Here is an 11,826-nt window from a genome sequence, read left to right as displayed (position 1 = left end):
AAGTGGCTGCTTCCACAAAGCTGTCAGCCTCAGGTTGCTGGAGTTCGAACCTCACAACTCTCCCGCTGGCCAAAAGTGCCCTGAAGGCATTCGAGGAATAAAGACTTCTCCAAAGACAGCTTCTCTAACACCAATCAAACACTCATCTCTGCCAAAACAAAACAAAAAAGTAGATAGAAATAAATGACCATTTTGTCGTGGAAAAAAAGTATATGTATATACAAGATAGTTAGAATAGATATACAGCTACTTTCTCTTAGTTCAATGAGAAGAAAGATTTGTACTAATAGTGTTTAGACAAGATATCATGTCTGCTTCTTGTCCTCTGAATAACTACTATGAAGACAATGTTGTATATTATTGTAAATGTCCTACTAACATGTTTTTGAAACTGTTTCATTTCTGTTTTATCTTTCTCATTAAAATAAAAAAATAAAACAAACAAAAAAGATACAGTATGACACAAGCAGACGTCCCCCCTGCAGCTGACTGAGACATCTCAGCAAGATGCTGCCTCCTTCAAAGCACAACGCTACACAGATTATAAAATGCCCCAGATCTCATGTGTCACAATCTTTCAGTAGGTGGCAGCTGAGATGCAGTTGCCCACCTCGGTTAAAATTAACCAAGCACAGCATCAAAACTTGCAGAGTGGTGGTCAATAGCTTAGAAGGATAAATTTTGAAACCAACAGTAGAAGATGCTTTCCAAGGATGCCACAGTGTCACCAACACCTAACATGACAACAGCACTGCTCAAGAAAACACAGACAAGTGACAACTGGGTCATAAACTGGTTTAAAAACACTGCATTCAGGGGCCAGGATGATAGCTCAGTGGTCTAAGTGCCTGCCTGGCAAGCCCAAGGACCCACGTTTGATCCCTGGTACCAGCCCCCAGTGCTTGGGGAGGCTGAGACAGGAGACTTGCTACGAGGCCAAGCTATGTAGCAAGACCCTGTATCAAATACACAAATTTTTTTAATTTTTTAAAAAATTGCACTCAAAATGTGAAGTTTCAGGAGTCTCTTGCTTGTTCTTTTTTGTAAGATGAATTGAATGTAATAGAATGGAAATCTGACTAAAGTCTAAAAGCTCTTGCAATAAATTTTGAAACTAAAGCATTTTCCTTCTAACTGGCTCATTTTTCTTAATGGTTCACAACATAAACTATGCCTTCCAACTGCTGGTATCTGAAGTTCTAGGAAACAGCTCCCTGCTCAAGAGGCTGGAGCGAGGAACCCCGGGGATCCCTAGCTAAGGGTTTCTCAAGGAGTCACTCAGCTAGGCACTGGGGATGTCAGGAGCCACGGCCTTCGGCTGCAGCTCAAAGATCTCGAAACTTCTCAGCACAGGTTTCAAGCCAACTTGCTGATGAAGGAAAATGTGTTACTACTTCAGCCAATTTCTGAAAATTAATTTGGGCAACTACCAATAGCAAGCCATCTGTATCCCTTCCCTTTCGCAAGACTTCTGGGATTTGTCCTCTTCCCAATGGACATTTCATCTTGAGACTGGGCATGGCCACATACGAGGCACTGTGGTATGCCATGCTAAGTCATTCTTACCTCTTCCCTAGCCTCAGCCAGTGCTGCTAAAGTTGTTTGTTCTTACCACCATGGAATATTATTAGCCAAGAAATACTAAAATTTGATGAATTCTAAAATATAGATTCCCCCTGTTTTAATAGTCATGGGACCACTTTTTTTCTTTTCAGCTTAAGTAATAAAAGTTTATTGAGAATTCCTGGAGTGATAATTACTCCTCCCACCTGGAGGGAGGGTGCAACACTGTAGGAAATCACTGAGAAATCACACAAGGTCCCAATGCTCTGGCTGACACAGGAGGAAGTCGTCCCTGAAGGTCAGTCTTGCATGGCCTCCAGGCAACAGGTGCAGAAGGACCACCACGTGGAATAGGCTGCCCCTCAAAATCCAGAGGAAAAACAGCCACTTCCTCGTGGAGGCAGAGTTTTAGGAGACCAGGCTCATTTCTTACCCTTGATGAGGCTGTCACTTCCCCAGGTGAAACTTTCATCCTGGAGGTTCAGCATGAGGTTGTCAGCCGTGAGATAGATTCGATTCTGTGAAGTGGCGATCGTCTTAGAGATGTTTTGTCCTGCCCGGATCTTTCGGAGCTTGATGTAGCCAGGATTCTTGCTCAGTGCTTCTCCAAGGTGAGCAGGGCAGGATTAAGGGTCCATAAGACTGGGTCCAGCCCTCCTCACTACCCCCTGCGGTCCTCTGGGCCATCAGATCCAAGCTGTGCTCACATGGCTTCTGCCCACCGCACCTGCAGCCCTGCCTGTGGGCCTTCCTGCAGGCTGCTGCTGGAGCCAGGGTAGCAGCAGCCTCAAGGGCAAAGCAAGGCCAGAGAGACCACTTTTTACATAAGCTGCCTGTAGTCGCAGGAAAGAAATTTTTTTTAAATTTTTTTTAATCTTTATTTATTTGGTACAGGGTCTCGCTACACAGCTTAAACTCATAGTGATCCTCCTGTCTCTGCCTCCCCAGCGTTGGGATTACAGGCATCTGCCACCACACCCAGTTTTCATGGCTAGCCCGGCATGCCCAGGGTTCTGGCGCCAGCACAGCATATGGCACCAGGGATCGAACTCAGGCACTTGAGCTCGCCAGGCAGGTGCTTAGGCCGCTGGGGTATCTCCCCAACCTAGGAAAATTATTTACAAAGATGGCCTCTCCTCTCCCTGCACTCCTTTTTAGGAAAGAATTAAGTAATATATATTATTTATATTTAAAGCTAAGATTATGTTATAGATTTGTTTTAACCTTTGAGAGAAAACAGAAAAAACAATCCACACAGTAAAGGCTGAAATGTAAAAGGGCTGCTCCTAGCAACTTGGAGGCAAGCAATGAAATCAACTGCTTGGCCCCGGGGCTGCTCTCAGTCTGTGGGTGGGAATGTGAGTTGGTAAAGGGTGTTGCACCATCTATGGCTGCACCGTTGGTCTCAGCCTCCCAAGTTTCCCAGCAGCACCTGTTTCCACCTCAACTCGCAAGAGGTGCTAACATTACCTCGAGGACGGCTTGTAAGGTTAGCACCGACATGACCCATTAAGAGCAAGATGTGGAGAGAAGATCAGACCCACAACTCTTCATTTCCAGCCCTTGAGAATCCATTCATCTCCCAGGCAGCAGACAGACTAGGAGTGTGGCCAGTATCATCTCAGGGTTGGAAAGACACAGCAGGAAAGCACTGGGCCCATTTCCAGTCTGGCTGCTAAGCCAGCTGTGTGGGCTCAGCCATGCCCAACCCTGGGCACAGTCCCTTCTGCCAAATGAAAACGCAGCTGCTCTGTGCTCTGTACTCCCCACAGTTCTCATGGGCCTGCCTCATAGTTCTCAAGGGCCCAGCTTAGGCTCCTGCCAACTGACATGGTGGGGTGTGGTTTTCTGGCCACTCCGGGCTAAAAACAAGTGTGTGCAGCACTGGCTCCTACTCTCATCTAGGAAAACATTTTAGGAGCAAGGGATGGGACTGGTGATGAAATGAAAGTATCTGCAGGCAAGAGGCTAGACTTTGCTTCGGGAAGACTGGCCACCTACAAGAGGAAAGCTCACCACATGGACCCAGCCTAAGGCTCATTCCTGAGGTCTCAGTGACAACCAGGCCACAGACACACTTCAGAAGATACCCCCTCACAGGCCACTTTTAGCCAGAGGTAAACAGTGGGTGAGTAGTAAGGGTCATGCCAGGTGGCAAATGCCAAAGGTGAACGGCTACAAAGTAGTCTTTTGAACCAACAGAAAGCTAAAGATGAAGCCCAGGAAATCACCCAGTTTCCTCATAGGGTCATACTCCAAAGGATTCTATAGCCATGAAGATATAACCAAGTGCAAATCTTACAAAGGGTCTCGACTGCTGCTCTTTCGGGGACCTGGTCCTGTTCTCTCAGATCCAAAATGATGATGACAGGTTACGAATGACATACGGGCCCCTATAGCGAGGGCCCTTCTCCCAGTCACCAAGTTACTGACCAGCAACTGAAAAGAACAGTATGTGTGAATGAGATGAGCTCAGGGGTGCAGAGCTGCAAAGGAACTGAGAAATCACAGGGGAACAGGGGACAAGGACTCAGAGCTCCAGGCCACATCCCTGCCTTAACCAGAGTAGCTCCCCTTGTTGCTTTCCATTTGGGGTTCCTGAATAAACAAAAAGGACTGCTAATACCAAAACCCCTGATCTAATCCAATCCTTCCAATAACAACTGGGCAAGAAGCTGGGAGCTGCTGCAAGTTAGAGCCTGACAGCAAGTTTTCCACCACACTGCCAGCATTGGCTGGCACAGCACATACACCACTACAATGCCTCGCAGTGAAGCTGCCTAGGACAAAAATCTCCAGGAACGATGAGTAACAGGTAGTCCTGCCCATGTATTAGTGGACAAAAATGTTAGAAAATATATGCTACTTAGGGTTCCCTAGTCACTTAAAAACTTGACTCAATTTTCATTCTTTTAGTTTTAAAACTATATAATAAAAGTATGCTATTTGTTTATGCTGCTACAAGCAAGCAGTGTTGAGAATCTGATGCAGCCACACAGCCCCACAGTTGGTATATTATATTCTTCGGGGTTTCCTTATGCCTCGCTATCAAATATCTGCACTTTCACTCACTTGCTAGCATCAACCTGTGGAAGTGAGAAACCCAGATCCACATAACCCTAATCCCAGAACTGCAATATTTGTCACACAGCGCTGTGTGGAGCACAGCTAGAGGACCAGCCTCCAAATCTAGCCCATGACCTGCCAAGCTCCCTCTCCTAAAGTCCTGGTCCTTAACCCAAATTTTCACATGGAGCTTGGGCCATTCCCAGGGTGCCCCCTAAAAGTCACATGAGACTGGAAACCAGCACCAAGAACTTGCATGAAGGGCTCAGTGTAAGATGTCTCCTGAGGCCCCGTGTGTCTTCGCTGTCCCAGTGCCCACCACTGTCCATCAGCACATTCCATGTCAAAATGGAAGAAATACTGGAACCCGCCTTGCACAATCCAGCTCATTTCTCGTTAGATGACAGGAACCCAATAAAGCAACTCCAATTCTTTTTTCTGTGAAATTTATTGTTTCCACATTAAAAGATTTTGGGGAAAGGAAGGGAAGTATATTTTTAACCACATGATGATCCTATACAACTGCCCAGAGTAGGACACCATCATAAGTCATTAACATGCCATATGAGTTCTGAATAAATAAAAGCTACAAAGCCCAAGTTATATACAAATATCTTAGGCAATAATGTTTACAAACCTATGTACAATAAAACAAATGTAAACAGTAAATGCAGCATGAGAGTAATCAAAGGATGCACAGGAACAACCACTTTTGGTCAGTCTGCCCTAGGAGCTGGTGCCCCCAGCCCCCAGAATTAGGCCACCCAATCCTTCCCTTGGAAACTGGATGGACCCTCAGACATGAAAACAAAAATCTGAAAATATCACTCAACTGAAAGACCAGAAAGCTGGTGAGGAGGCTGCCACCTACCTCCCCTGAGTCTGAGGCACGTGGAAAAGGAAGCAATGCAGAGGCTCAGCCTTGGGAGTGCCCAGGCCCCGGAGGCTCCTGCCACTGTGGCTCAGACAGCATCTCGCTGCTTTGGGAGGCAAGCATATGGAATGGTGAGTGCTTACGGAAAATCAGAAGGTGCAGACATTTTTCCCTAATTCAGTGACCTTCCTGACTCTTCGCCGGAAACAGGTCCAAACTGTATGGATGAGTTGGGGACACATGATTATGACCACTGAAGATGCTTAGATGGGCACTCAGGATGAGGGCACACGTTAACCTGATTTAGGGGAGAACTCCTAGAGATCTTCAATGTCCTAAACACAACTAAATCCTATCAGCACAGCAGAGTGGGGGTTATGAGGCAGGTGTGATGAATGGGTACTTCTGCATCCAGTGACCAAGTAATACATGTATGTATCACCTTGTGACCCACAAAAGTGCAATCATGTGAAACCAACGGCACTACGGCAAGAAGAGAAAATAGCCAGTATTGAGATCGCGCAGTCCTGGGGCCGGGCCGGGCCCAGCAGCCACCACTGCATGCAGCCTGCCCTCTGCCAGCCATGGGGAGGCAGGAAGACGGGCACAGGGCGGGCCCAGGCACCAAAGGGTGAGGCGTGGGTGTCCTGGGTTGCCGGAGGAGGACAGGAGCCTCCACCTGGAGGCCGGGCACTCACACACTGAGAGGCAGCATACCCGGTGCTGATGACGGACGCGAGGAGCCTAGACCAGGAGGAGGCGCAGGGTCAAAGCCATTTACTGCCCTGTAGGGATGACGATAGAAGAGAAGGGAAGGGAGGAGAAAGAGATATCATTTAAAATCACTACACACAACAAAAAAATCCATTTGCTTTCTATAATCCCCTACCTGGCCCATCATAGGGCCCTCAAGTTCAAGGGTGAAAGGCTGCCCAGTGTGAGTCGGTGAAAGAACAGAGAATTCACAGTCCTTGAATGCCGAGACCATGTGCTCTTTCTTGGCAATTATATCACACTGACCATTGTGGCCTTCAAATTTTTTCCTACAGAGCAGGTCCAAATGCCTGGTAACAGGGAACCTGGTAAATAATTATGTAATAAAATATTATCTAACCATTAAAAATATATCTCACATAGTTTTTAATAGCATGGGGTAAATATTCAAAATGTATTTAACGCTAACTAGAAAAAGCAGCAGGCTATCAAACTGTATATGTTCTGTAATGTAAAGGAAGGAAAATAGTAAACAGTACATACACTAGTATCTATTCTACACTTACAGCCCCTTATATAGACATTACTGTGTGGCCAAATCTAGAATGGGAGGCTTTTAGATATATATACACACATATCACTATAAAGTGTGTGAATTCTACATATACATAATGTATATACATACACATGTACATAAAATCATATCTGAAAGTTTAACAGTTACTTTTCTTCCCACTAGGTTAATTTTCTACTACTTTACTTCCAAATTTACAATGTACATAAATATCTTAATAAGGGACAGAAAAATAACTGGTTACAGATTGTTTAGCAAGCAACACCAAATAGTAGACTGCAGATTAATATGCAGGCAGCCCAGCCCTGCACAAGCACCAGCACCAGCGATCAGGTAGAGTGCCCAGCCCCAACCCCAGGCAGCACAGCCACAAGAAGCCACAGCAATTGAAGGAGGGAAGGAAGGAGGGGCCTTTCTATCCTGAAAGACTTCTAGGAGAATTTGGCCTAGTAGCCACCTGAGAGAAGAGAGCCAACCATAAGAAACCACCCTGTACCACACTTACCCACATGCCCCAGCTTGTACAGAGGGCCAGGAAGCTGAACATAATATATTCATAGAGAGGTTCTCTTTTTAAAAAAAAAAAAAAAGTGAAGCCACATTATCTCTGCACTAACTACAGTGTCACAGGCTGAAATGTGAGAGAAGCAGGCATGCAGATTTAACAGAAAACCCCTGGGTATTCTGAAGAAACTGAGTTCATGTCTTAACACACCATACTGAGAATCTGAAATCAAGCCACACACACAGAAACTGAGAACAAAACTCTGATACATGTACTTTCTCCCTGATATACACTGTCCTACTTCAGACGGACAGTGTCCATCACTTCAGTTCACTGTCCTAATCCAGATAGACAGCCTGGATTTCCCTTTTTAGATTGAGAGAGGTCTGACTTTTGAGCTTCATTTGAATACTATAAATCACCCCTCCCCACTCTCCCAAGGCTACATGCCCATGCCTCTTCTGAGGTGGAATGTCACATCCTGTGTGCCACTGCAATGCTTACCAAATAGCTCTGTATGTCATTTGTCTGGCTAGTCCGTATGTGAATCTCAATTTCCCAGCCTCTTAAATCCTGCATCAGGGAAAGCTGGACTGCAGAGGCCCTGAGGCCCAGCAGAGAGCAAGAGTGCACTGAGTTGCCAAGAAGATTCTGGAACCTGGTCCACCAGAGCATGCAAGGGCAGCCACCACAAAGGTGGCTCTAAACACAGGTTTAGGGGAAGGCCAACCAGCAATCCAAAGATGGGCTTTTAGGAAATATCAAGTCCACCCGCACTGTGACATAGCTAAGGAAACCAAAGATAGCTCTAGTTAAGATCTCCAGCTCACCTCGTGAGCTGTCGGTTGAGAAGTCGGGGGCCCTGCAGAGGCCTAGGGTACTCTTTCCAGCCTCCTCTGATCAGAGGAGCACTCAGCAAGGAACCACTTTGGTGCTCCCCATGAAGATCAGCTCTAACGGGAAAAACCCAGGATATAAGGGAAAATGGAAGCTGAATACATAATTTCTCTGTGTGCATGTAGGAAGCTAAAACCAGAGGGAGACGGCAGCTGCCCCAGCAATTTTTAATTGCAGCTGGGTGAGGCTCTTTCAAATAACTGCAAACTTATGCAATAAAGAAAGGTTCCCAAGAAAAGAAACACCTCCATATACAACAGAATCAGAGGAAGAGCTGCTGAGAAATGTTTTCATGGACCACACAGGACTGAATGAATGGAGGGCACAGGCAAGGATAGAGAATAAATGATGGAAAAATTCCAGACCCGTATAATTCACTATTTTACTCAAAAGTCTAGTTAAAAGTGATAAACAGATTCCAACTAAGAAACAGTGCTGAGGTCAGCAGCAAAATGGCAACATAAGTATTAACAAGGGGAAAAGTCAGTGCACATTTAAAAAGCCAGTCAGAAAGGGACTGTAAATCTAACACAACAGAGATAAAGGAGAGAAAGCAGCAAGTGTGTTACACCTGAGAAGGCAATACACAGAAAATGAGGGCAATCTGAGCTAATTCAGAACACTGCAGAGCCTGGTCTCCTTATCAGTGGATAAAAGGAAACTGTGGCTCCAGCCTACTCAATCTTCAGGCCAGGCTGTGCAAACAGAAAAGCAGTTCTGAAACATAAGGTAGATCTTACACATATGTCTCATCTACCTTTCTGGTTTAATTCTAGGTTATAAGAGCCACATGCAGAGACAAAGGGGGCTTTGTCTGAGAAAACAAGATAAGTGGAGGACAGAGGAGCTCCATCCCCATGAAGACAAACGATCCTGGGACCTGACCAGGACACACAGCCCCACCCCGGGCTCTGACATCACCAACAGTGTCCTGCCCCAATGGGGAGTGGCACCAGGCGGCTATCGCAGCTGCCCATGTTACTGCACTGATGGTTTGTTTTGTTGAGATGTGTTCTCAGTATGTTGCCTATGTTGACCTCAAACTCCTGGGCTCTAGTAATCCTCTCACCTTGCACAGCCACTGAAGTGTTTCTGTTCTGCACTGCTAAATGAACAGTAGCAGTAGTATAAAGTCAAGGCTCACTCATGGGCTAAAAGTTGGTTAAGCTGAGTCAGCCCCATGCAGTTAGTAAAACCAGTTTGTTAATGTTTCTTCCACCACACACCATGATTAAGGAAGGGAGAGAGCACAGCAAACAAATTCAGTTACCCATGAACAACGTGGGAAATATGACTTTTTCTTGCCTAATAAAAAAAGGAAAGAACATTAAATAGTAAGACAAATACTATTTTCATAGTGTTCTAAAATTAGTCCATGCCCACCTACACACAGCCCAAAAGAAATAGACTGTTTTGCAAAAATAGGGCAAGTAAAATAAAAGAAGCTAAGGCTAAGGAGAAAAAAACGCAATGTCTCTGTTTAGGTCTGGCTTTCTGTGGTAAAGCTTCGCTACATCTAAAGGTTGTGAGAGCACAAGAACCCACTGGTAAATTCCTCCTCCAAACAATCAATCTTTGGGGTATCCAGCCACACACAGGTGACAGTACAGCTCCAGTACAGAGGGGCACCAGCAGACAAGTTCTAGAGCCAAGGGTTTTTAAAATAGGAAGGTTTTTCACATACTGAAATGGCAAGCCGCATTTCTTCACTTCTTTAAAGACTCTTGTGCAGTTTTTTCTTGTTTTTCTCTTTTTGGACAGGGTCTTGCTGTATAGTTCAGGCTCCCCTTGAACTCACTATTGTAGTCCAGCCTGGCCTCAAACTCAGGGCAATCTCCTGTGTCAGCCTCCCAAGTGCTGGGATTACAGATGTGTATCACCACGCAAAACTAGGATTGTTTTCTTTTTTGCAACCTGACAGATTTAATGATGGACCTAGGAGTTTCCCTCTTTCCTTATGCAACTTATATATAACATCTCAGTTTTTATCTACTGGATAGGTAAGGCAAAGAAATACGAGAGATGAAACACCAAACAGCCCAGAGAAAGTCAGAATCAGAACAAAGCAGCAAAGAAGTAGAAACACAGCAAACCCTCAAAGCTAGCCTCAGAAATATGATAACCAGACAAAGACTGATTGAGCAACAGTAGACTAATATTGTAGTGGACATATACAATACATTGTCAAATAAATTAACACTTAAACCAGGGCCATCCCACAAAAGCATATTTCATTATGCCCATAGTATAAAATAAAATTTGCAAAACGCTGGGCCAAAACCAAGCACCATCAGAAACTGATTTGATCAGAAGTACCTTTCCAGATTCAGTTCAGGAAACAAGGCCTACACTGCATCTAGGCTGTTCCTTAAGGGCTGGGGCCCAGGCTCACAGCCAAAGCCTACTTCTGTTTTCACCCTGCACTGAATCCTTCCGTTTCCCCAAGACCAGGCTCATGTCTGTGTAGCTGTCGCACTGGTACTCTCCAAGTCAAAGGCAGGAGCAGCAGCCAGGATGGACACTGTGTCCTCTCCCTAATGAGCAACTGTCCACAGAAAGGCACCTCTCCAACCAATCCAGTTCTGGCCCATGCCTGTTCTCACATGTACCTAAGGCCCATCGAGAAATTACTCTACTGAAGGGAACTAAAGTTGCAAAAAAAAAAAAAAAAAAGAAAACATTCCAACATTCTTGAAGACTGCTCCTAAGCTTTTTCCATATCATTTGGGGGAGAGGGCAGCTCTAAAGCAGAACAGCACACTCCATGTACTACTGCAGCATAAAAATAATTTCAGTATATGTGCTGCCAAAGCAAGCACAACAGTGTAAGAACAGAACACTCCTCAAGTTGGCCTGGAATTCCTAGGGCTAAGGAAACTTCACTTTATACTTAGCCCACCTGGAGAACTCCCAAAATTAGAACAGAGTACTGCTTTATATGCTGATATTTTAGAATGTACTTTTTTTTTTGGCGGAGCTGGGGATTGAACTCAGGTCCTTGCGCTTGCCAGGGAAGTGTTTATTCTACTGAGCCATCTCCCCAGCCCCTAGAATGTACTTTTAATAGACTGTCTTTAATGAAATAAATATACTTCAGGTGGAATTCTCTAAAGTATTAAGTTAAAAAAAAAAAGTATTAAGTTCATCTTTAATTCAAAGGTGAACCAGAACACTCCAACTATGAGGATGAACAATAAAACCACTTTCAGGAGTGTACTGTGTATCAAAGCTGGTCCACTGTATGTCAAAATTATTGAGGACAGCAAAAAATATAGGCTCTTTTAAGAAATTGTATAAATTCCTAGAGTTATCCCTACATTTCTTCAATGAAAAACAAGAAAGTACTACCAGCATGACTCAAAGCAGACAGTAGCAGAGGGTCATGAGTGCCCAGGTGCTATTCCAGCATAACTACCTGAGGAAAGTGGTCAGCAACCCCAAACTACAGCCCATCACCAGTTCCCTGTACCAAGACATGTCCATAATGAAAAGACAGCCATGCACCACTGAAGTTTAAAAATATCAGATAGAGGGCCGGGGAGATAGCTCAGTAGAATAAGTGCTTGCCTGGCAAGCACAAGGGCCTGAGTTCAATCCCTGGTTCCACAAAAAAAAATAAAATTAAATTAAAAA

The 11,826-nt window shown here is 44.9% G+C and overlaps 1 protein-coding gene and 1 non-coding gene across 4 annotated transcripts in view; both read right to left on the bottom strand.

Moving 5' to 3' along the window:
• Nucleotides 1–2,247: 2,247 nt before the first annotated feature.
• On the bottom strand, nucleotides 2,248–2,489 carry LOC111818649. Its single transcript, XR_002822596.1, has one exon. It is a non-coding gene; the product is annotated as a small nucleolar RNA U89 (small nucleolar RNA).
• A 2,560-nt stretch (nucleotides 2,490–5,049) lies between these two features.
• The window catches only part of Ndel1 (nudE neurodevelopment protein 1 like 1), a 60,849-nt gene continuing 54,072 nt past the window's right edge, over nucleotides 5,050–11,826 (bottom strand). For 2 of the 3 annotated variants that reach the window (XM_023723238.1, XM_004638457.3), the window contains exon 9: nucleotides 5,062–6,288. In XM_023723238.1, coding sequence (XP_023579006.1) covers nucleotides 6,198–6,288 — 91 coding nt within the window. In that variant the 3' untranslated portion in view covers nucleotides 5,062–6,197. Of the gene's footprint in view, nucleotides 6,289–9,463; nucleotides 9,499–11,826 lie in introns of all 3 variants that reach the window. The other variant, XM_004638458.2, reaches the window with a different exon arrangement.

Source organism: Octodon degus, unplaced genomic scaffold, assembly GCF_000260255.1.
Source record: "Octodon degus isolate 3935 unplaced genomic scaffold, OctDeg1.0 scaffold00098, whole genome shotgun sequence".
NCBI classification, from domain to species: Eukaryota; Metazoa; Chordata; class Mammalia; order Rodentia; family Octodontidae; genus Octodon; species Octodon degus.
This window is presented reverse-complemented; position numbering and strand designations above follow the sequence as displayed.